The sequence below is a fragment of the Bufo gargarizans genome, chromosome 2 (assembly GCF_014858855.1).
Source record: "Bufo gargarizans isolate SCDJY-AF-19 chromosome 2, ASM1485885v1, whole genome shotgun sequence".
Lineage (NCBI taxonomy): Eukaryota > Metazoa > Chordata > Amphibia > Anura > Bufonidae > Bufo > Bufo gargarizans.
Window position 1 is genome coordinate 713,948,157 of NC_058081.1, and position 26,971 is coordinate 713,975,127.

The following is a 26,971-nucleotide window of genomic DNA, read 5'->3' on the forward strand; positions in this document are numbered from 1 at the left end:
CCTGCGCTAAATTGCGTGCAATTGTTTGGCTGCTGCTGACAGTGACACAACCTGTCATGGTCTTACCTCCTTGCTGTTCCCTTCGTTTGACATGTGCTGGCGGCCATCTTGGTTTCTGGGTTTTCTTGTAGCCTCCAACCCTGCGGCTCCTCCTTCCCACTGGGAGGAGCTGGATGCCTAGCTCATATATATAGGAGGTCTGTGGCTTCAGTTCCTTGCTTGGTCCTCCTGTGTTCACATGCTTCCAAGACTGCTGCTGCTTCTGGTTCCTGATCCTGGCCTCGTCTGACTACCCCGTTGGTTCCTGATTCCGACTTCGTCTGACTACCCCGTTGGTTCCTGATTCCGGCTTCGTCTGACTACCCCGTTGGTTCCTGTTCCTGGCTTCGTCTGACTACCCTTCTGGTTCCTGACCTCTGTCTCCGCAAGACCCTGCTTCGGTTTAGCCATCCGTTCGGACTTTGCTACGGCTTGCTCTTCAATAAAACCTTCTTATTTTCCACTTATCTCTTGTTGTACGTCTGGTTCATGGTTCCATGACACAACCTCTGCTACATCTGTTGTGTTACATTTGCGCTGTGAAATTTAGAGCAATTGTTTTGCCGCTGGTGGCAGCGACATTACCTGCGCTACATCTCCTGTCAGTCACAGGAGAAGGGGCAGGGAAGGGGGCGCGGTTACCTTGACTTGAAGCAAGGAGGCCGCTGCCCGCTTGACTTCAAAAGTGACTCAAAAATAGCGCGCTCAGGGGATAAAAGATAGTTTTTTTCCTGCTTTTACCGCATCTGACTGCAGGAAGAAAATCATCATTAGAAACACACTGCCGGCTACTTGAAGGTACTGCTGGCGGTTTGGGGTGTTTTTTGCCGCTGACAGGTTCCCTTTAACTACTGCCTCATTCCTCATTCTTCTGCTCTATTTCTTGATTGCACCTTACGGTGCTGGCGTCACAAACACAGGGACCCAGCCACCAAAGCACCTTAAACATCCATTACCTTCAAGGGCACCTCAACCACCATCTGGCTGGTGTTCCCTGCAATAGAGAGTGCCCTGGAGGATTTTGTGCTGTCTTCCCATCCACTGCACGCCGGCCCCAGGGGACAACTAAACTGTGAGTACTACTACTGTCCTCGGCACCTCATCACTAGTACACTCACTCATTCAACCACTACACCCCTGTGGCTCGGTCGGCGCAAAAATTGGCGTCACGAACAGGATACAAAATCCCTTGTGCCTTATGCGAACAGGAGACTAAATCTCTTGCGCCTTATGCGAACAGGATGCGAAATTGTAATTGACTGTGTGCCATATTGCTACAAAGAACAGGATTCAAAATACTCTGCGCCTTATGACAATAAGCTCCACTTATTTAATTGAGAGACTTTCGCATGTTGCATGTTTTATTGAACTGGAGAATTGTTTGAATCATTTGAAAACTACATGGGCATGCATCCTAAGTTACTTGCTACAGAATCACAGTGTCAAAAGTGGAAAAATCGTATGTTGCTGTGTCACTACCACTGTTTGCGTCAGTGAATAGACTGTCAATCTGGAACCTAAAATGGCCGCCAGAGGCATTCTTGATTAATTTGCTGCACCATTACATTAAGCTACATCCTGCTAGCGGCGGGAAAATTGAGGTACACCCCCTTCAGAGCGTGAAAATCTAGTTTGCTACCCCCTTTATGCAAAGTGATTGATAATGTGCTTACCTCCAATGTTGTATTGCCCAAGAGCTAGCGCCTCCCCTATGCAAAGTGAACCCAGTGGGAGGTTCGCGCACCAGAAGAGCCTGACGTGCATGCGCACGCTGAGCACGTCAGATGATGCTGTACTTGTGAAGGAAAGAGACGTGCAAGATAGAGGCAGCGTGGCATTGCGGAACAGCGCTACCGACGAGACCGAGAAAGGCGCTACGTAAGTACCGGATGCAAGCGCAGGCCATACGCCGGAGGTCACGATCGTAAGAGCGGAGACAGAGATCCTCAATTCCCCCGTCATAGTTGTCGGGCCGACTTCCACCACAACATATGAGGAGCACGATCAGCAGGCCCGCATCCAAAATGTCTGGGAATCGTATTGGAGAGAGAGAGGAGAAGATCCCCCATGTAAACCACCTAATTGCAAACCGGATTCCAAAAAAGTTGGGACACTAAACAAATTGTGAATAAAAACTGAATGCAATGATGTGGAGATGGCAAATGTCAATATTTTATTTGTAATAGAACGTAGATGACAGATCAAACGTTTAATCCGAGTAAATGTATAATTTTAAAGGAAAAATACGTTGATTCAAATTTTCACGGTGTGAACAAATCCCCAAAAAGTTGGGACAAGTAGCAATAAGAGGCTGGAAAAAGTAAATTTGAGCATAACGAAGAGCTGGAAGACCAATTAACACTAATTAGGTCAATTGGCAACATGATTGGGTATAAAAAGAGCTTCTCAGAGTGGCAGTGTCTCTCAGAAGCCAAGATGGGTAGAGGATCACCAATTCCCACAATGTTGCGCAGAAAGATAGTGGAGCAATATCAGAAAGGTGTTACCCAGCGAAAAATTGCAAAGACTTTGCATCTATCATCATCAACTGTGCATAACATCATCCGAAGATTCAGAGAATCTGGAACAATCTCTGTGCGTAAGGGTCAAGGCCGTAAAACCATACTGGATGCCCGTGATCTCCGGGCCCTTAAACGACACTGCACCACAAACAGGAATGCTACTGTAAAGGAAATCACAGAATGGGCTAAGGAATACTTCCAGAAACCATTGTCAGTGAACACAATCCACCGTGCCATCCGCCGTTGCCAGCTGAAACTCTACAGTGCAAAGAAGAAGCCATTTCTAAGCAAGATCCACAAGCTCAGGCGTTTTCACTGGGCCAGGGATCATTTAAAATGGAGTGTGGCAAAATGGAAGACTGTTCTGTGGTCAGACGAGTCACGATCCAAAGTTCTTTTTGGAAATCTGGGACGCCATGTCATCCGGACCAAAGAGGACAAGGACAACCCAAGTTGTTATCAACGCTCAGTTCAGAAGCCTGCATCTCTGATGGTATGGGGTTGCATGAGTGCGTGTGGCATGGGCAGCTTGCATGTCTGGAAAGGCACCATCAATGCAGAAAAATATATTAAGGTTCTAGAACAACATCTGCTCCCATCCAGACGTCATCTCTTTCAGGGAAGACCCTGCATTTTTCAACAAGATAATGCCAGACCACATTCTGCATCAATCACAACATCATGGCTGCGTAGGAGAAGGATCCGGTACTGAAATGGCCAGTCTGCAGTCCAGATCTTTCACCTGTAGAGAACATTTGGCGCATCATAAAGAGGAAGGTGCAACAAAGAAGGCCCAAGACGATTGAACAGTTGGAGGCCTGTATTAGACAAGAATGGGAGAGCATTCCTATTTCTAAACTTGAGAAACTGGTCTCCTCGGTCCCCAGACGTCTGTTGAGTGTTGTAAGAAGAAGGGGAGATGCCACGCAGTGGTGAAAATGGCCTTGTCCCAACTTTTTGGGGATTTGTTGACACCATGAAATTCTGATTCAACATATTTTTCCCTTAAAATGGTACATTTTCTCAGTTTAAACTTTTGTTCCGTGATTTATGTTCTATTCTGAATAAAATATTAGAAGTTGGCACATCCACATCATTGCATTCAGTATTTATTCACGATTTGTATAGTGTCCCAACTTTTTTGGAATCCGGTTTGTATACTACATGTTAGTCTCCTGCAATGGCGTCCGCTGCATATGCTCCCTTAATTGCCAAAAGATCTGATCTAAACCAGACTGTACCCACGTTTATATGGCCAAATTTTCCCCATGCTAAGCTCTGGGCCAGTTTATCAGCCGAAATCAAGTCTGCACGTCTTTCTTAGACCCACGAGTGTAATAAGTATATCGAGGGGATCGGAAGGAAACTATTGGAGGCCCCCGTGGAAGACTTCCAGTTCTTTCATTTTGTAAATTGGGAGGCTTGGAAATTCTCAGAGATGTGGAACATGGCCGTGATTATTATGTGAAGCCAAGCGAAAAGACCTGCCCAGCCATTTGCAGTTTGTATGTGGATGAGGTAGTCGAATTCACTCCGGCAGAGGGCACTCGAGGCCCCTATGCCACCTGTGTCACGCGGCCCGAGCCAGAAGCTGAATCAAGCTGGGAGTCTGCGGAAGGCTCAAAATCAGAAGAGGATGAGGAGCCAGTGCGCCCTGTTGTCCCCAAGCGACCGGAAGCAAAATATGTGCCATCAGTTCTTCTTAGTCAGAATCAGTACGCCACTGGTTTTGCAGGGACTAACATTCTGTAGCAGCCCGCCATTGCTACGCGAGACCCAGATGACAGCCCCAAGGCTAAACAGAGATCACTCCGGGTTAGGCTAAAGCCCGCACCTTCTACCGATTCAGTACTGGAATTTGCACAGCTGCTCTTACAGCAGTTTACTATTCGTCACAGCCAGGCCATCCCGGTTCAACCTCAAGAGGTAAGACCATCTGAGCATCTTCCTACAGAGGTCGCCCTTGGTGCTACTTCGAAACCTACAGCTGCGGTTGAACCAGCTCTGGTTAAAAAAAACGAACTTGGGCCGGAGCCCAGTATCCTTCAGCAGGAGAAAGAAAGATCTTCTGTATCTGAAGAGGTGAGCAGACATCTAAAGCTTCCACTTATTCCTACCAAGCACTTGACCGAAGTAATACATGAAGGTTCTTCCCCAGATGAATCTTAATCGGGAAGCCCTATACCAACCGATGTACCCAGCTCTCCAGATCCCTATGACTAAGTAGGCCGGTTGGCCATTACTAAAAATGGAGCAGGAGCACTGTTAAGGGAGGAGTTCTATGTTTTGTTTTTGGTTTGAGCTCCGTCTCCTTTATTAAAAGGACTCCCATAAAAGGACTCCACCATCCAGACAACATCCAAGTTGCACCTTTGTTTTTGCACATTTTATCCCTCTTTTTACCCCTTATCAGGTTGTCTGGGACTCTAAACTAAAAAGTTTTCTGCAACGTTCAAGGAACTGTACCCAGAAAGACGTTTTTCTGTGCCTTATCCTATGCAACGCACATGATCTTATAAATCAGAAACTTTTTGCACTTTACCCAACGGATTACAAATTATTTATACCCCAAATCAGGGATGGAGTTTGTCTCAAGACTATGTCATGGACTGCATTGCCCTGAATGTGAGATCACCGCCCATTTTATCCCCATCAAGCACCGAAGATTACAACGCCCCTTTGTCCTTATGCACCAAGAAAAGAAAAAGTGATGTATATATATATGTGATAAATTGCCTATTCTGTATTGTTGTGCATAACTTTTTATTACAGGAGGTTATGAAAGTGTCATGATAGTACATTGCAATGAGCATATGTATATTTGTGTATGGAGCGTATTTGTGTATTTCAGGTGACGGCGTAGAGATCCACAGCTTCAGTCACTATAAACGTCAAGGACGACTTATCTTCTAGCAGTGGTGTATACAGCGTCCCACATATGTGTGTAAATGGGACACCTTAAACATCTGCCTATTTATGTATTTATTTGCATTGTATGATATTTACTATTATCAAGCTGGCAATGTCATTTCACCCTTTGGCCCCTAGGTGGTGCTGGCACCACATAATATATATAACTGGGGTGTGTCTAGAAGAGAGAAGAACAGGAAGTGAGGTTATGTTAGAGTCAGAGTGAGAGAGTAGAAGCAAGTTCATGAAGGAGAGAAACAGGCCTAAATCAACATGTAGCTGTTTTCCTTTCCTCTGGGCCCTGATCAAGCCTGGAGAAGACAACCACAGCAACCAAGCACCAGACAGTGAGTCTATGTCTAAATAAGAAGCAAGCCTAGTGAGGGTTACAGCTGAACCTAGCTTATGGACCTCATCAGCACAAGTGCCTGAGAGCAACTTTCCAAGTGCAGGGACACGAATGGATAATTAGTGCACAGAATTGTCCATATTAACTAGAAACCTTCCGGGATATGTTGGAAACCTAAAAACCTGATTACTTCAGGAGAGCATCCTGCAAATAATGTCACAGAGAGTTTGCCTGCCACGAGGGAAAACACCCTTATTGGATAGCTCAAGATAAGTAGACAACGGCATATTCAGTACCAGAGTGCTATAGTCGGGACTTAAAGTATACTCAGTCTTTTGCCTGTCAAGTAACAGCATTAGAAAATGCCTCCATTGACAATTGCCTAAACCTGATATAAGGATTACAATTACCTTAACATCTGGATCATTAATGGTGCCATATGAATGCACTTTATTGATGGACTGTAACATCTGCCTTGAGACTATTGATTCAAGTAAATGTTCAACTGTTTAATGACAACTGACTCCTCATCATTTCCACTACTACACTCAACATTTGCACCTTACAGTGCTGACATCACAAACCAGGGGCCCAGCCGCCACAAGCACCCTAAACACCCCCACCATCAAGGGCACCTCAACTTCCATCTGGCTGGTGTTCCCTGCAATCGAGAGTGCCCCGGAGGATTCAGTGCTGTCTTCCCATCCACTGCACTGCCGGCCCAGGGAGGCTCTGTTAACCGTGAGTACGTGAACTACTACCCCCATCGGTGAAGGAGTACGTAGCAGACCGTGTCAGCGTCCTCAATGATCCCTCTGTGCCTTACAACTATTGGCTGTCCAAGCTGGGCACGTGGCAAGAACTGGCGCTCTACGCCTTGGAGGTGCTGGTCCGCCCTGCCGCCAGCGTTTTGTCAGAGCAGATATTTAGTGCTGCTGGGGGCATAATAACTGATAAGCGCATCCGCCTGTCAACTGAAAATGCTGTCAGGTTGACTCTTATCAAAATGAACAAGGCCTGGATTGCCCCTGACTTCTATGTGTAATAAAGGGTGTATTGGAGTGCCGGTTCCTTGTAATTTTTGGCAGCCCTTTCACTTAGTGCATAGGCTTTATGAGTGTAGGAGTCTCACTACCTGAACAATTGTACCACAATGTGAATGAGGCCCTCCTTTATGTGATATACAGGTTGTATAGGAGTGCCTCTTCATTGTAATTTTTGGCAGCACTTCCACTTTATATATTGAAGTTGAATATACAGGAAAGAATGTTTCCTAACAATTTTTCCTTTATAATTGATTTTATCTTTGTTTTTGTTTTTTGTATTATTGTCAGTCTGTAAAAGTGGCGTACTACTCGGACAACATCGTTCCCAGCAGCGACCTGGGAGTCCAAGATGCATCCAGACATCCTCCCTATGCTGTTACTGAACCATTTCAGTGGTGTTTCCATCAATTTCTGACCTTTTCCTGTAAACCAGACACCCTCCCCTCTTCAGAGCAGGGGGCGCCTGGTTTAATGCTCGGGTTCTCCCATTGACTTCCATTGTGCATTGAGCATCCCGAGGTGTTCTTCTCGAGCACCTGAGCATCCCGAGGTGTTCTACTCGAGCACCTGAGCATCCCGAGGTGTTCTACTCGAGCACCTGAGCATCCTGAGGTGTTCTACTCGAGCACCCGAGCATCCCGAGGTGTTCTACTCTAGCACCTGAGCATCCCGAGGTGTTCTACTCGAGCACCTGAGCATCCTGAGGTGTTCTACTCGAGCACCCGAGCATCCCGAGGTCTTTTACTCGAGCACCTGAGCATCCCGAGGTGTTCTACTCGAGCACCTGAGCATCCCGAGGTGTTCTACTCGAGCACCTGAGCATCCCGAGGTGTTCTACTCGAGCACCTGAGCATCCCGAGGTGTTCTACTCAAGCACCTGAGCATCCCGAGGTGTTCTACTCGAGCACTTGAGCATCCCGAGGTGTTCTACTCGAGCACTTGAGCATCCCGAGGTGTTCTACTCGAGCACCTGAGCATCCCGAGGTGTTCTACTCGAGCACCTGAGCATCCTGAGGTGTTCTACTCGAGCACCTGAGCATCCCGAGGTGTTCTACTCGAGCACCTGAGCATTCAGAGGTGTTCTACTCGAGCACCTGAGCATCCCGAGGTGTTCTACTCGAGCACCTGAGCATTCTGAGGTGTTCTACTCGAGTGCCCGAGCATCCCGAGGTGTTCTACTCGAGCACCTGAGCATCCCGAGGTGTTCTACTCGAGCACCTGAGCATCCCGAGGTGTTCTACTCGAGCACCTGAGCATCCCGAGGTGTTCTACTCGAGCACCTGAGCATCCCGAGGTGTTCTACTCGAGCACCCCAGCACTTTGGTGCTCAGTCAACACTAATGTTGATGCAAAATTTTAGTTTCTTCCTTTCAAAAATTGTGTGAGTGGAGACTGATGGGAGGAAACTTGATTTTTTTTTTTTTTTTAAGTTTAACATAAGGAACAACATAACAAAATGAGAAAAAAGTGAAGGGTCTGAAGATGATCGTTATACGGTGTATAACATAATACATGCGATGTAACCAGGAGGGAGAGATATATCATGTGGGACATAGAGGAGACAGATATATGACATGGAACACACAATGTAACCAGGAGAGTCAGACATGATACAGAACACACATATATGATATGGAATATATACACCTACTTAGTACGGTGAGTATTGCTGCATATGACATGATCGCCATGCTGACCTCCGACCTCCCCACTTGGCAGTGGTAATGTGCGTCATCTGACAGCTCACATCGCTCGATGCGGAGATTGTGCTCCCCTGGGAGGTTAATGAACACAGGATCCAATTAAAGAAAAATAATAATTATGTGCGGCACAGCACAGCGAGTCTCCTGGATACACACACAGGATGGCGGTATTAATTATTAGCATGTCATAACAGCACTTGTCATATGACCTGTTTCCTATGGCTGGGTACTAATTATAGGACTGATAATGGATACTAAACTGCACATTATATTACCGCAGGCACTGAGGTGCTACTTGTATATTAGACCCTTTTAAATTTAAAGGGGTATTGCTCCTTTATTGCACCCTCCATGCCATGGTCATCAACTCCACAGACATGGATGAAGAATAGGCACAAAATGTGAAGTCACCTCGGCTTTTTCTGTTTTCTCCATGATAAACATGGTAAGTCAGTCTGCTTCCCCCTAGTGGAGGCTTTTGGCGGACAAGGCCATTGCCAACAGTGTTCCCTGGAGCTTATGGATTTGATAACAGCGACCTCCGTGTTGGCATTGTCTGTTTCCCAACTCACTACAGAGAAGTGGAGCAGGCACAACGGGGTTAATGGAGAATAGCCCTTTAATTCCCATGAGCTCTTCACTGATATCCTACATTATAGACAATGTTTCCATTGACATCACCACTATGCTTCTATGTTACCATTTACAGGTATGACATCACCACTATGTTTATGTGTTACCATTTACAGGTATGACATCACCACTATGTTTATGTGTTACCATTTACAGGTATGACATCACCACTATGTTTATGTGTTATTATTTACAGGTATGACATCACCACTATGTTTATGTGTTATTATTTACAGGTATGACATCACCTCTATGTATATGTGTTATTATTTACAGGTATGACATCACCACTATGTTTATGTGTTACCATTTACAGGTATGACATCACCACTATGTTTATGTGTTATTATTTACAGGTATGACATCACCACTATGTATATGTGTTATTATTTACAGGTGTGACATCACCACTATGTATATGTGTTATTATTTACAGGTGTGACATCACCACTATGCTTCTATGTTATCATTTACAGGTATGACATCAGCACTCTCTGAATACTATCTTGCAGGAGGGTACTCTCATCCTACTGGCAGTCTTACCTTTCTGGGGGTCTCCACTCATGCTGTAACGAGGGAATCCTGGTATTCTCCTATCAGGCCCCAGCAGGAGCCCATCCTTGACCCATTGCACTGCGCCCGACGCATGCTCGACCTCACAGACCAGCACCTGTACCGACCCCTGCACCGTGGTGACATTATCCGGCTGGACACGGAACACCTGCTGCACTCCAGCCGCGCCTAGGGGGAGAAGCTGGATCTTCAGCACATTGTATTGTAGTTATGACATTAATCTGTACATGAATACAATCCAAGTCTACATCACCATGAACAGTGCGGCCACGTGGTGAGGTTAGAAACGTCTGTTACATAAAACTTCCTGTCTATATATGGACCAGGGAATACAGGTAATACTAAACCACTGGGCACCAGGGACACAAAACCACTAGACACAGGGACACAAAACCACTGGACATCAGGGACACAAAACCACTGGACATCAGGGACACTAAACCACTGGACATCAGGGACACTAAACCACTGGACATCAGGGACACTAAACCACTGGACATCAGGGACACTAAACCACTGGACAAAAGAAAATGAAATCACTGGACACTAGGGACACTAAACCACTGTACACCAGGGAAAATAAACCACTGAACACCAGGGACAATAAACCACTGAACATAGGAAAACTAAACCACTGAACACCAGGGAAAATAAGTCAGTGAGCACCAGAGAAACGAAATTAATGGACCGGGGACACTAAACCACTGGACACCAGGTAAAAAAAAGCACAAGACACAGGGATACTATACCACTGTACACCAGGGACAATAAACCACTAAACACCAGAGAAGATAAGCCAGTAAACACCAGGGACACCAAACCACTGGACACCAAGAACACGAAAGTACTGTGCTCCAAGTACACTAAACCACTGAATACCAGGGAAAATAAGGTAGTGAACATCAGGAAAATGAAACCATCGCACACCAGGGACACTAATCCACTGGATACCATGGACACTAAGCCGCTAGATAAAGAGAATACTAAATCATTGAACACTAGGGGCTCTAAACCACTGTACACTAGAGAATATAAACCACTGGACACCAGGGACAATAAACCACTAGACATAGAGCTACTAGACCACTGTACACAAGAGATAATAAGCCACTAAACCGCAAAACACCAGGGACACTAAACCACTGGACAACATGGACACTAAAACACCGGATAACAGTAATACCAAACCACTGGACACCAGGAATATAAATCATGAGCCATAGGGACAGGGACAATAAGCCAATGGACACCAGAAACTGAGATGAAAGACCACTGGACACCAAGGACTGGGACACTAAACTACTGGGCATCAGGAACTAGAGCACCGAACCACAAGACACTAGGGCATTAAACCAGTGGACACCAGGGACTGGGTCACTGAACTGTTGGGCAATAAACCTTTTGACACCAAGGATCAGATGGAAATGGGAAAGTGAGTCGTTAAACTACTAGACAAAAGGGACTTAGAGCTGTAGTACATCTAATGATGTGGCTGACGATTGTCAGGAGGGAAGTGTTCCTTCCCGGCAATCACCTGCTCGTCAGTGGAGGAGACCGCTGCTACTACATGCAGCTATCTCCTCCATGGTATGGGAAGATGCAATTGGTAATGCCATTGCTCGTCCCCATACAGAGTCATTATTTGCCGGCTGCAGATCATGGTCAGAAAGCACAATCTGCCGCCGGCAAGCAATGATTTGTAAGCACGCTTAGAAATCTGGATTGACCGATGATCCGGCAGACTATCCATCAGTATAAAAAGCCTTTAGTCACTCAACCAGTGGAAAGTGGTAATTACTACGCAGGGACCAGAAACTAAGGCCTTCTCCACATTTCTGTTTTTTCACTGACGCGTGCTGTCCGCATTTTCCACAGACACCACACGTATCCATTGATTTAAATGTGTCTGTTCACATTTCAGTATTTTTTTTACTGACCGTGGGCAGTAAAAAGAATCACGGAGACAAGCACTAGTTTAATCCGTGATGCGGACCAAGTACGCCCATAGAAGTCTATGGATCTGTGAAAATCACGGACACACCACGGATGCCATCCGAGGTGCGTCCATTTCTCACTGAAGACTGATAGGAGATTCTTTGGAAATTAATTTTCAGCTGAGAAACGTCAGTGAATTACGGATGACACACGGATGGTAAAAACGGACACACGGACCAACCGCAGATCCTTCAAGGACATCTTCACGGATTAAACACGTACTTATTTTTCACGGACATGTCACTGATACGAAAATGTGGACGGGGCCTAAACCACTAGACACCAGTGACTGGACTGTAAAGGACAAGACACTAGCAGACGGGCACTAGGCCACATACATGACTGGACAATATATACCTCCACAAACACAGAGACTGCAGCTCAGGAGGAATATGACAGGATCCATGTCCTCCTCTAATGAAGATACCTGTTAAAAACATAAAACAGCTCAGAAATGCCATGTCCTCAGTCCTGACATCCAAAAAGTACTACCCTGCCGTCAGCTGTGGTTGATGGGGCATTGCAGTGCTCAAGTATTCGCATTATTTTAAATGACTTCTTCACAATGGGCACTGTACTGGCGTCTGATGTCAAAAAACAAACAGCCCTCAACAATTAGTGGAGTGTATCTATAAGCTTGCTGACTGTTTCCAATAACAACCAGCAGAATAGTGAGTGCAGCTCTGGAGTATAATACAGGATGTAACTCAGGATCAGTACAGGATAAGTAATGTATGTACACAGTGACTCCATCAGCAGAATAGTGAGTGCAGCTCTGGAGTATAATACAGGATGTAACTCAGGATCAGTACAGGATAAGTAATATAATGTATGTACACAGTGACTGCACCAGCAGAATAGTGAGTGCAGCTCTGGAGTATAATACAGGATGTAACTCAGGATCAGTACAGGATAGGTAATGTAATGTATGTACACAGTGACTGCACCAGCAGAATAGTGAGTGCAGCTCTGGAGTATAATACAGGATGTAACTCAGGAGCAGTACAGGATATGTAATGTAATGTATGTACACAGTGACTGCACCAGCAGAATAGTGAGTGCAGCTCTGGAGTATAATACAGGATGTAACTCAGGATCAGTACAGGATAAGTAATGTAATGTATGTACACAGTGACTGCACCAGCAGAATAGTGAGTGCAGCTCTGGAGTATAATACAGGATGTAACTCAGGATCAGTACAGGATAAGTAATGTAATGTATGTACACAGTGACTCCACCAGCAGAATAGTGAGTGCAGCTCTGGAGTATAATACAGGATGTAACTCAGGATCAGTACAGGATAAGTAATGTATGTACACAGTGACTGCACCAGCAGAATAGTGAGTGCAGCTCTGGAGTATAATACAGGATGTAACTCAGGATCAGTACAGGATAGGTAATGTAATGTATGTACACAGTGACTGCACCAGCAGAATAGTGAGTGCAGCTCTGGAGCATAATACAGGATGTAACTCAGGATCAGTACAGGATAAGGAATGTAATGTATGTACACAGTGACTGCACCAGCAGAATAGTGAGTGCAGCTCTGGAGTATAATACAGGATGTAACTCAGGATCAGTACAGGATAGGTAATGTAATGTATGTACACAGTGACTGCACCAGCAGAATAGTGAGTGCAGCTCTGGAGCATAATACAGGATGTAACTCAGGATCAGTACAGGATAAGGAATGTAATGTATGTACACAGTGACTGCACCAGCAGAATAGTGAGTGCAGCTCTGGAGTATAATACAGGATGTAACTCAGGATCAGTACAGGATAGGTAATGTAATGTATGTACACAGTGACTGCACCAGCAGAATAGTGAGTGCAGCTCTGGAGCATAATACAGGATGTAACTCAGGATCAGTACAGGATAAGGAATGTAATGTATGTACACAGTGACTGCACCAGCAGAATAGTGAGTGCAGCTCTGGAGTATAATACAGGATGTAACTCAGGATCAGTACAGGATAAGTAATGTAATGTATGTACACAGTGACTGCACCAGCAGAATAGTGAGTGCAGCTCTGGAGTATAATACAGGATGTAACTCAGGATCAGTACAGGATAAGTAATGTAATGTATGTACACAGTGACTCCACCAGCAGAATAGTGAGTGCAGCTCTGGAGTATAATACAGGATGTAACTCAGGATCAGTACAGGATAAGTAATGTATGTACACAGTGACTGCACCAGCAGAATAGTGAGTGCAGCTCTGGAGTATAATACAGGATGTAAGTCAGGATCAGTACAGGATAAGTAATGTATGTACACAGTGACTGCACCAGCAGAATAGTGAGTGCAGCTCTGGAGTATAATACAGGATGTGACTCCGGATCAGAACAGGATAAGTAATGTAATGTATGTACTCAGTGACTGCACCAGCAGAATAGTGAGTGCAGCTCTGGAGTATAATACAGGATGTAACTCAGGATCAGTACAGGATAAGTAATGTAATGTATGTACACAGTGACTCCACCAGCAGAATAGTGAGTGCAGCTCTGGAGTATAATACAGGATGTAACTCAGGATCAGTACAGGATAAGTAATGTATGTACACAGTGACTCCACCAGCAGAATAGTGAGTGCAGCTCTGGAGTATAATACAGGATGTAACTCAGGATCAGTACAGGATAAGTAATATAATGTATGTACACAGTGACTGCACCAGCAGAATAGTGAGTGCAGCTCTGGAGTATAATACAGGATGTAACTCAGGATCAGTACAGGATAGGTAATGTAATGTATGTACACAGTGACTGCACCAGCAGAATAGTGAGTGCAGCTCTGGAGCATAATACAGGATGTAACTCAGGATCAGTACAGGATAAGGAATGTAATGTATGTACACAGTGACTGCACCAGCAGAATAGTGAGTGCAGCTCTGGAGTATAATACAGGATGTAACTCAGGATCAGTACAGGATAAGTAATGTAATGTATGTACACAGTGACTGCACCAGCAGAATAGTGAGTGCAGCTCTGGAGTATAATACAGGATGTAACTCAGGATCAGTACAGGATAAGTATTGTAATGTATGTACACAGTGACTCCACCAGCAGAATAGTGAGTGCAGCTCTGGAGTATAATACAGGATGTAACTCAGGATCAGTACAGGATAAGTAATGTATGTACACAGTGACTGCACCAGCAGAATAGTGAGTGCAGCTCTGGAGTATAATACAGGATGTAAGTCAGGATCAGTACAGGATAAGTAATGTAATGTATGTACACAGTGACTGCACCAGCAGAATAGTGAGTGCAGCTCTGGAGTATAATACAGGATGTAACTCAGGATCAGTACAGGATAAGTAATGTATGTACACAGTGACTGCACCAGCAGAATAGTGAGTGCAGCTCTGGAGCATAATACAAGTTTAACTTAAAAACACATCTTCTGGGCTGTTTTACCCCATTATGGATAACTCTAGAAGTGGTGGAGCTCGGGTAGGGGGGGGGGGGGTAGTTTCAGACTACAAAGACATGGATTTTCAAGCCTACAATCCTACTTGCTTATAATGCACACAATACACCTAATCGCTTGTGCATATAGAGCCATACTGTCCCCAAAAGAGACACTAATGAAAAGAATAATTAAACAATGGAGTAATGACCCCCAGAGACGCCTCCGTCACGTCATTGCAGAGACATCTCACTGCAGATATGACTTCAAGGTTATACCACATTATGCTCTGATGATTGCTCTCCGTCTTTCATGCTGATATAATGTAACATAATTATCTTACAACCAAGGGCATAACTATAATACATAGGGCTCTATAGCAGAATAAGTCGGGGCCCCCACCGGATTAAAACAGCAGCATAAGTAGCAACAATTATAGGTATGTATAATACCGCCACATATCAGAAAGCCCACATTATAGCAAAAAAAGACAGTATATGGTTATTCCCCACACAATGGTACAATGTACGATGTACCTGACCGGGCCCCCAGCCTCTGGGCCCCATAGCAAGTACTATGGCTGCTATGGCTATAGTTACGCCCCTGCTTACTACACCGTGGAAGGTTCTCAAGAAACTGATAAAAAGTGATAAAAGATGTAAAGAGTCAATCAGAGGAGCTGGAAATATCGTCCTCTTGGATGATAGACAGCCATTAATGGTCGCTGTGTCCTGAGGGGTTAGGGGGATTGGCATATTGAGTTATATTTCTATATAGTAATTTCATGTCAGTCTCCACTGCAGTTTTGGCATTCTGTTCATGGACTAGGATGCCCAGTATGAACAGTGCTGTAAGGTTGGGTGTCAGCAGAGGCTGGGTGATGTAGGGCGCTAGGGCAGTCGGATCCGTCATTGAGCAGACTCACCAGCCGGTATCAGGGACCTCGTAGTCTTGGCTTCGGCAGGACAGAGTTGCACTTTACAGAATGAGCTGCTCCATCCGGCAGTCTCTCTCACCTTCTCGCACAGCTGTCTCTTCCCTCTCTCCTCCTTCCTCCTCAGAAGCGGTGGGAGTCCGTGCACTCAGCAGTTGTAAGACTGACACATCATATCCATCCCAATCACCCCACACACTCCATACATTCCAGAGGAGGGGATCCCAAAACTCAGTGATCGCTGTGCCTGAGCCTTACGTTTGGCGTCAAAGCGTATACGTCATACCTATCCGTAGAGATCTCGGCCTTACATTTGGCGTCACAGCGTATACGTCAGACCTATCCGTAGAGATCTCGGCCTTACATTTGGCGTCACAGCGTATACGTCAGACCTATCCGTAGGGATCTCGGCCTTACGTTTGGGTGTCACAGCGTATACGTCAGACGTATCTGTAGGGATCTCGGCCTTACGTTTGGTGTCACAGCGTATACGTCAGACGTATCTGTAGGGATCTCGGCCTTACGTTTGGGCGTCACAGCGTATACGTCAGACCCATCCGTAGGGATCTCGGCCTTACGTTTGGTGTCACAGCGTATACGTCAGACCCATCCGTAGGGATCTCGGCCTTACGTTTGGCGTCACAGCGTATACATCAGACCCATCCGTAGGGATCTCGGCCTTACGTTTGGCGTCACAGCGTATACGTCAGACGTATCTGTAGGGATCTCGGCCTTACGTTTGGGTGTCACAGCGTATACGTCAGACGTATCTGTAGGGATCTCGGCCTTACGTTTGGGTGTCACAGCGTATACGTCAGACCCATCCGTAGGGATCTCGGCCTTACGTTTGGCGTCACAGCGTATACGTCAGACCCATCCGTAGAGATCTCGGCCTTACGTTGGCGTCACAGCGTATACGTCAGACCCATCCGTAGGGATCTCGGCCTTACGTTTGGCGTCACAGCGTATACGTCAGACCCATCCGTAGGGATCTCGGCCTTACGTTTGGTGTCACAGCGTATACGTCAGACCCATCCGTAGGGATCTCGGCCTTACGTTTGGCGTCACAGCGTATACATCAGACCCATCCGTAGGGATCTCGGCCTTACGTTTGGCGTCACAGCGTATACGTCAGACGTATCTGTAGGGATCTCGGCCTTACGTTTGGGTGTCACAGCGTATACGTCAGACGTATCTGTAGGGATCTCGGCCTTACGTTTGGGTGTCACAGCGTATACGTCAGACCCATCCGTAGGGATCTCGGCCTTACGTTTGGCGTCACAGCGTATACGTCAGACCCATCCGTAGAGATCTCGGCCTTACGTTTGGCGTCACAGCGTATACGTCAGACCCATCCGTAGGGATCTTGGCCTTACGTTTGGCGTCACAGCGTATACGTCAGACCCATCCGTAGGGATCTCGGCCTTACGTTTGGCGTCACAGCGTATACATCAGACCCATCCATAGGGATCTCGGCCTTACGTTTGGCATCACAGCGTATACGTCAGACCCATCCGTAGGGATCTCGGCCTTACGTTTGGCGTCACAGCGTATACGTCAGACCTATCCGTAGGGATCTCGGCCTTACGTTTGGGTGTCACAGCGTATACGTCATACCTATCCGTAGAGATCTCGGCCTTACGTTTGGCGTCACAGCGTATACGTCAGACCCATCCGTAGGGATCTCGGCCTTACGTTTGGCGTCACAGCGTATACGTCAGACCCATCCGTAGGGATCTCGGCCTTACGTTTGGCGTCACAGCGTATACGTCAGACCCATCCGTAGGGATCTCGGCCTTACGTTTGGCGTCACAGCGTATACGTCAGACCCATCCGTAGGGATCTCGGCCTTATGTTTGGCGTCACAGCGTATACGTCAGACCCATCCGTAGGGATCTCGGCCTTACGTTTGGCGTCACAGCGTATACGTCAGACCCATCCGTAGGGATCTCGGCCTTACGTTTGGCGTCACAGCGTATACGTCAGACCCATCCGTAGGGATCTCGGCCTTACGTTTGGCGTCACAGCGTATACGTCAGACCCATCCGTAGGGATCTCGGCCTTACGTTTGGCGTCACAGCGTATACGTCAGACCCATCCGTAGGGATCTCGGCCTTACGTTTGGCATCACAGCGTATACGTCAGACCCATCCGTAGGGATCTCGGCCTTACGTTTGGCATCACAGCGTATACGTCAGATCCATCCGTAGGGATCTCGGCCTTACGTTTGGCGTCACAGCGTATACGTCAGACCTATCCGTAGGGATCTCGGCCTTACGTTTGGTGTCACAGCGTATACGTCAGACCCATCCGTAGGGATCTCGGCCTTATGTTTGGCGTCACAGCGTATACGTCAGACCTATCCGTAGGGATCTCGGCCTTATGTTTGGCGTCACAGCGTATACGTCAGACCCATCCGTAGGGATCTCGGCCTTACGTTTGGCGTCACAGCGTATACGTCAGACCCATCCGTAGGGATCTCGGCCTTACGTTTGGCGTCACAGCATATATGTCAGACCCATCCGTAGGGATCTCGGCCTTACGTTTGGCGTCACAGCGTATACGTCAGACCCATCCGTAGGGATCTCGGCCTTACGTTTAACATCACAGCGTATACGTCAGACCCATCCGTAGGGATCTCGGCCTTACGTTTGGCATCACAGCGTATACATCAGACCCATCCGTAGGGATCTCGGCCTTACGTTTGGCGTCACAGCGTATACGTCAGACCCATCCGTAGGGATCTCGGCCTTACGTTTGGCATCACAGCGTATACGTCAGACGTATCTGTAGGGATCTCGGCCTTACGTTTGATGTCACCGTGTATACGTCAGACCTATCCGTAGGGATCTCGGCCTTACGTTTGGCGTCACAGCGTATACGTCAGACCCATCCGTAGGGATCTCGGCCTTACGTTTGGCATCACAGCGTATACGTCAGACGTATCTGTAGGGATCTCGGCCTTACGTTTGATGTCACAGCGTATACGTCAGACCTATCCTTAGGGATCTGAGCCTTATGTTTGACGTCACAGCATATACGTCAGAAATATCCGTAGGGATGTGAGCCTTACGTTTGGCGTTACAGCGTATACGTCAGAAATATCCATAGGGATCTCGGCTTTACGTTTGATGTCACCGCGTATACGTCAGACCTATCCGTAGGGATGAGAGCCTTACGTTTGGCGTTACAGCGTATACGTCAGAGCTATCCATAGGGATCTTTACCTCATGTTTGGCGTTACAGCGCATACGTCAGACTAATTTGTAGGGATCTGAGCCTTATGTTTGATGTCACAGCGTAGACGTCAGACCTCTCTGTAGGGACTTGAGATTTAGATTAGAGGTCAGAGCGTATACGTCAGACCTATCCGTAGAAATCTGAGCCTTACCTTTGACGTCACAGCATATACAGTACAGCAGACCTCTCTGTAGGGTCCTGAGATTTACGTTGGCAGAAAGCTTTCCAGCGAGGAAAGGCTCTGACGTACTGACGTAGGCCGCTGTGTATGCATATGCCACCCATAGGATCCACGTATACCGTGTGCTCCACACTTTTTTGTGGCGGTCCTCTGTATAGCAAAGTGTTGTCTGCTGTACTCTCTATACAGTTGAAAAAAGGGTATGCTGAAATATACTACCCTGCAGAGCGCTAAAATCATATCTACCCCCATAGATGTTAGTGTTATTAGTGTCAGGGACCCATCTGCGGAAGCCACCTTGACGCCTGGTAGATGGGCCCGACACACGTTTGATCAAATATGTGCGCTAAGAGCTTCCATTGTCTCATTTATAGTCGGTATTGTACCACTTTCATTTAGAATGACCCCCATTTCTTAGCTCTACTGTTTGTATGTATAATGGGGTGCAGCCATTTTCTTTTTTATCAATCATGTTTGCTTGATGGATATGCACCTGTGATTCCGAATGTTCTAGTCTAAATTGTCTTGTAGTGCCCCCTTAGATGGTCAGCCAGTCCCTTCCAAAATGGAGGTTTGGCCGACATACATCAATATTATTAGTCACTTTTTATCCCGGGGATCATATTTTATCAAAACCCCTCATTGTTCTGGAATCCCAAGTATCAATGTCTATTCCGGCACCTCCACTGATCACCAGCAGGTGGCAGCGTTTCTACAACTTCCAGCCAGTGACTCATGTCTTTGGTCCTGTCCAGCCTGGTCCTGAGGTTCTGCTCTTCTCTGTCTCACCCTGAGTGACAACCATTTAGGGCCACACTTCTTACAGGGGGTATTCGCATTGTTATGTGAAGCTCTCCCCCCCCCCCCCCTTCCCCCCCTACATCTCTCCTTCTGCCCTTCCTGAGTGTCAGTCTTCACTGTTCTGGCATTCTATTCATTGCAGGGATGCCCAAGCTGCGGCCCTCCAGCTGTTCAAAAAGCACAACTCCCAGCATTCCCTGATAGTTGTAGGCTTTCCAGGCATAATGGTAGTTGTAGTTTTGCAACAGCTGGGGGTCCGCAGGTTGGGCATCCCTGCATTACAGTGCCGTCATGTTGTATAACATGGCACAAACAGAGATGAAAATGCAGGGTCCAAATTACAGCAGCGAGACACAGGAGGAGAGAGATTCGTGAACCGGAGAGCTCAGGATGAGCAGAGCTATAAGTATCAGTCGTAGATTCTGCAATTGTAAGGCGTGTTCCCTATGATGAGGCAGTTGCTATTCATGCAGTTGCCAGGTATATTCTGCATGAGATATTATAACAGGCCTATGGAAAAATGCTCATGCATGAATCGTTTCGCCTTATGAGCTGACAATCTAATTTCTCACGCTCTGCGGCTGACACTTGTCACATCAGGGAGTTGGTGACTCGACCTTCTCCCACACATCTCTGCATAATTATAAAAAAACACTCTCTCTGCTCCGGCTTCATTAACTCTGGGCCACCGGGGGAAGCGAGCTCACGATTAACCCTCACTCTGCCGACATTCCCTAGAATGGCACTTTTTTTTTTTTTTTTGGGGGGGGGGGGTGCATTTGATGAAACATCGGGGCACATTTACTATGGGTGCGGCACCAGAATCCTGGTTTACGCTGTCCCGTCCTTTAAGCGCAAATCATTTAAGATGATTGTATTATTGATTTGCGCCAAAAAGAAGAGATGTTCGCGCCCTGCTGGACAGTCAAAAGTATCCGGAAAAGGGGGTGTTTGCTTGTGGGGAGCGCCAGATCTATAACAGGACTAATAAAAGCCAAACATGAGCTGTAAACCTTCTTGCAGGACGCGCCAAAGCGCGTTCCACTGTGATCAACTTGGCGCATCTTCAGACAGACTGATTTTAGCTACATCAGTAAATGCGGCCCACGGTATATAGGGGCAGATCCGACACTGAAGGAGCTGTCATTTTTATATTCATAATTTATTTTTATTTTTATTTTTTTTATTTTTTTTGTATATTTTTTTTTTTTTGTATCTTTTCTTCCCATTGAAAGCCCAAAACTATAAGAATTCTTCACACGGATGAAAAGATTCACGTTCCGGTCGTTGACTGCTTGGTGACCCGGGGGTAATTGGACAAGCGATTACACTGTGTAAGCCAACAGATTAGTGATGTCATCAAATCTTCGTTTATTTATTTAATTCCCAACCCCCCCATCCCGATTCCCCAACCTCCTTTGCCGCCCGCACCCTCTCACAGCCCACTAGAAGGTAGCGCCAAAAAGAATGCATGTTTGTGCCTCGCTCGACGTCCATCCATACACCATTTTTTGTAAAGTCCTTGTCTTATCCAGTTCTTGCCTAGGTTTACGAGATATCTAGTAGCAAATTGGCGCAAATTATACCGTCATCGGCCTGGAATAAACAGAGGTGTCTGTCTAGGGCCTTATGCACAGAGCCGTGTCCGTATTGCGGCCCCAAACAGCGGGTCTGCAATACGCGGGGCACCGCATAACGTGTGCACACCGCATAACGGAGGCGGACCTATTCACTTGAATGGGTCCGTAATCCGGAAGGTGCGGTGCAGACTGGAAGCACTACGGAGCGCTAATGTGGGGTTTCTCTCCGTGCCTCCGCACCACAAAAAAATAGAACTTGTTCTATTGTTTCCCGGTGCGGATGGATCACGGACTCATTCAAGTTGAAAGGGCCTCGATCCATCCCGGCAGCCGCACAGATGTTGCTGGTGCATTGGGGACCGCAAATTGCACGGAACGGCCGGGCAACGACAGTGTGCTCGAGGCCTTATTCTGAAGTCGCCAGATGTTTGTGCACATTTGCAAAGACTTGTGTTGCTAACTTATCCAGGCCTGACAGGGCATCAGTACCAGATTGGCGGGGGTCCGACACCCAGAACCCCCACCAATCGGCTGTTTTAACTGGTGCTCCGGTGAGCGCCAAAGACTTTTTCTGAGCCAGTGACATCGGGTTTATCAGTGGCGTACGTGCAGCTCAGGCCCATTCATAGGAGTTTGCCTGGACTGCAATACCAAGCACAGCCACTATACCACAGAGGGCACTGTGCTTGGTGAACTGTGAGGAGGCGTAGTTTAATATTACGTATGTGAAGTCCAGCGCCGTGGAATTAATGACACTATTTAATAAATAATAATATTTTGGGCAGTAAAAACACTGGCACAAGGTGTTAGTTGAAGTTCTATGGAAAATATATAAGTCCTTCTATCTTCATTCAGCAGGACCTGCGCGGACGTCACCACATGATGAGCGCGATGATGTCAGCGAAGGTCCTTTTTCAGGTCCTTCAATAAGAACAAAGAAGAGGATCCCGGCTGCGCGATCAAGTGGATGAGGGGAGTTATGTTTTTATAATTTTTTTTACCCTCAGTTGACATTTGACTTTGCATTGTGTATTCTTTAATGCTATTATTTTCCTTCATAACCATGTTTTATAATGGAAAATAATAAAGTAAATGGGGTCCCGGGTCGCTCATCCGTCGTCTCCTAGCAACCGTGCGTGAATATCGCATCCGCACTTGTGTCTGGATGCGATTTTCACGCAGCCCCATTCACTTCTATGGGGCCGCAGAATATAGAACATGCTGCGATTTTCACGCAACTCACAAGTGATGCGTGAAAAATCACCGCTCATGTGCACAGCCCCATAGAAATGAATGGGTCGGATTCAGTGCGGGTGCAATGCGTTCACCTCACGTATTGCACCCGCGTGGAAAACTCGCCCGTGTGAAAGGGGCCTAAGACTAGTTTAACACAGTTGTGGGGTTATTTTAACTTTTTTTCCTGACTTTTGCGTTTTCTTGACGCATTATTTTGACTTTTGGTGCATTTTTATTTTTCTGCAGAAAAATTGTCAACTTCAGATTTTAGCTGAAAGTCTATCAGAATTTGGAAAAGCAGGACTCCAATGCAGTTACTTTTTTGGTACTTTTTTTATTTAGGTTTCAGTTTTTAGTTGTTTTTTTTGTTTAGTCTTTTTTAATGCTGCATGTTGAAGCGATGGTGTTTTTCCTTCCCCTGACAAAAAAAAAAAAACACCTGAAGAAAAGATACTGTAACTTACACATATTAACATAAAATTAACACAAAAAAGGCCTCCTGCACACGGACTGTTTTTTTTGCGGTCCGCAAAAACGGGGTCCGTAGTTCCGTGATCCGTGTCCGTTTTTTCTTCCGTGGGTCTTCCTTGATTTTTGGAGGATCCACGGACATGAAGGAAAAAGTCGTTTTGGTGTCCGCCTGGCCGTGCGGAGCCAAACGGATCCGTCCTGAATTACAATGCAAGTCAATGGGGACGGATCCATTTCACGTTGACACAATATGGTGCCATTTCAAACGGATCCGTCCCCATTGACTTTCAATGTAAAGTCAGGAGTCCCTATTAATATACCATTGGACCGGAGTTTTCTCCAATCCGATGGTATATTTTAACTTGAAGCGTCCCCATCACCATGGGAACGCCTCTATGTTAGAATATACCATCGGATTTGAGTTAGATCGTGAAACTCAGATCCGACAGTATATTCTAACAAAGAGGCATTCCCATGGTGATGGGGACGCTTCTAGTTAGAATATACTACGAACTGTGCACATGACTGCCCCCTGCTGCCTGGCAGCACCCGATCTCTTACAGGGGGCCGTGATCAGCACAATTAACCCCTCTGTGCGGCCTCCCCTCTCTTAATTGTGCGGATCACAGCCCCCTGTAAGAGATCGGGTGCTGCCAGGCAGCAGGGGGCAGTCATGTACACAGTTCGTAGTATATTCTAACTAGAAGCGTCCCCATCACCATGGGAACGCCTCTGTGTTAGAATTTATTGTCGGATCTGAGTTTTCACGAAGTGAAAACTCAGCTCTGATAAAGCTTTTATGCAGACGGATCTTCGGATCCGTCTGTATGAAAGTAGCCTACGGCCACGGATCACAGACGCGGATGTCAATCTTGTGTGCATCCGTGTTTTTTCACGGACCCATTGACTTGAATGGGTCCGTGAACCGTTGTCCGTCAAAAAATTAGGACAGGTCATATTTTTTTGACGGACAGGAAACACGGATCACGGACGCGGATGAACAACGGTGCATTTTCCGAGTTTTCAACGGACCCATTGAAAGTCAATGGGTCCGCAGAAAATCACGGAAAATGGAACAACGGACACGGGTGCACACAACGGTCGTGTGCATGAGGCCAAACTCTGGGTGTCCGTTCCGGGTTTTTTGGGGCTCGTTCACACGAACGTTTGATGCCCGTTGCCGTATTGCGGACCGCATTTGCGGATGGAAAAAAAATTCATGCAGATTTTATGGGGGGGGGGGGGTTAGCAGTGAAAAAAGCCAAATCAAATTTTTTTGTGAAGGGGAACGTTTTTGGGAATGAATGGGGCGCGTGGAAAGGGATCTATCATGGCAGAAGGGCAGCTATGACCTTTTGGGTTCTGTCTCAGTTTTCAGCCTCATTTTGGAAACTCGAATTCCGTTCACTACCATAAACGTTCGGGTGTCCGAAACTGACCGCGTAGCCAAAAATGCGACATGTAAACACGCCTTTATCATTTAGGATCTCTGCATAAAAACATCCTAAATTTGCCCAGCGACAGTTGCGGGCGGGACAGTCAGTCGCGGCTGCTGCCTGGTGTCAGGGTGTTAATATATGCGAGATATGCTATGTTTATCTTATCACCAGCCGAAAATAAGACGTCTCCTCCGCGCAGCGCACACCTCTATTTATAACACGACACCTTGTGCCGATCAGTGAAGACTGGGAGGAGGACAGCGGCAGGATGAGAGTGTAAGGCCTAGTTCACACAAACGTTTTTTTTCCCGTTTCCGTTCTTTGCGTTCCGTATACGGAACCATTCATTTCAATGGATCCGCAAAAAAATACTGAATGTACTCCTTATGTCTTCTGTTTCTGTTTCTACACGACGACATGTGTCGCGCGACAATAAGTTATTGTCGCGCGACACATAGGGCACAACTACACTGCGACATTTGTTGCGCGAAATTTTGTCGCACCAATGTCGCGCAACAATTTTTATAATGGTAGTCTGTGGTGTCACACTGCGACATGCGACATGCTGCGACTGCGACGCAACAGTCGCAGAAAAATCCATTTAGAATGGATTGCTATCAATATAAAAATTGTCGCGCGACATTGATGCGACAAAATGTTGCGCGACAAATGTCGTCGTGTAGACCTAGTCTTAGGCTCCATTCACACGTCTGCAATTCTGTTCCGCATTTTGCGGAACGGAATTGCAGACCCATTCATTTCTATGGGGCCACACGATGTGCTGTCCGGATCCGGAAATGCAGATCCGCACTTCCGGGTCCGCAATTCCGTCCCCTAAAAAATAGAACATGTCCTATTTTTGTCAGCAATTGCGGACAAGATTAGGCATTTTCTATTAAGTGTCGGCGATGTGCGGTCCGCACAATGCAGAACGCACATTGCCGGTGTCCGTGTTTTGCGGATCCGCGGATTCATGGATCGGGCAAAACACATACGGATGTGTTAATGCACCCTAAGGCCTCTTGCACACGACCGTATGGCTTTTTCAGTATTTTGCGGTCTGCAAAAAACGGATCCGCAAAAAATATGGATGACGTCCGTGTGCATTCAGTTTTTTTCGGAACGGAACAGCTGGCCCTGATAGAACAGTACTATCCTTGTCCGTTATGCAGACAATAATAGGAGATGTTCTATCTTTGAACGGAACGGAAAAACGGAAATACGGAAATGGAAGTACTTTCCTTTTTTTTGCGGACCCATTGAAATTAATGGTTCCGTATACGGTCCGTATATGGAATGCAAAAAACGGAATGTAAACGGGGAAAAAAAAGTTTGTGTGCAAGAGACCTTTTCCAGTGTTTTGCGGTCCGTTTTTCATGGATCCATTGTTCCGTTTTTTGTTTCCGTTGTGTTTCTGTTTCTGTTCCGTTTTTCCTTATGGCATATACAGTATACAGTAATTACATAGAAAAAATTGGGCTGGGAATAAAATTTTCAATAGATGGTTCCGCAAAAAACGGAACGGATATGGAAGACATACGGATGCATTTCCGTTTGTGTTCCATTTTTTTACTTGAATGGAGCCACGGAATGTGATTTGCGGGCAATAATAGGACATGTTCTATCTTTCAACGGAACGGAAAAACGGAAATACGGAAACGGAATGCATACGGAGTACATTCTGTTTTTTTTTTGCGGAACCATTTAAATGAATGGTTCCGTATACAGAACGCAAAAAACGGCCCGGAAAAACGGGAAAAAAAACTGTTGTGTGAAAGAGGCCTAAAGCCGAATGAATCCGTCAGCCATTTTCACTGAGACCGGCCGACTATGCGTATGGAGGGTAAAACAAAGATACTGAGGGTGCAGAGGTGTCTGGCAGCAGCTTACTCCTTTCTCCTCATTGACAAG

At 46.4% G+C, this 26,971-nt stretch overlaps 1 protein-coding gene across 2 annotated transcripts in view; it reads right to left on the reverse strand.

Annotated features, from left to right (window-relative positions):
• The window catches only part of NPHS1 (NPHS1 adhesion molecule, nephrin), a 52,006-nt gene extending 35,804 nt beyond the window's left edge, over window positions 1–16,202 (reverse strand). For both annotated transcript variants that reach the window (XM_044278661.1, XM_044278660.1), the window contains exons 1-4: window positions 16,104–16,202; window positions 12,128–12,197; window positions 9,746–9,943; window positions 8,518–8,640 (exon numbers count right to left, since the gene is read on the reverse strand). In XM_044278661.1, coding sequence (XP_044134596.1) covers window positions 8,518–8,640; window positions 9,746–9,943; window positions 12,128–12,176 — 370 coding nt within the window. In that variant the 5' untranslated portion in view covers window positions 12,177–12,197; window positions 16,104–16,202. The remainder of the gene's footprint in view (window positions 1–8,517; window positions 8,641–9,745; window positions 9,944–12,127; window positions 12,198–16,103) is intronic.
• Window positions 16,203–26,971: the final 10,769 nt, after the last annotated feature.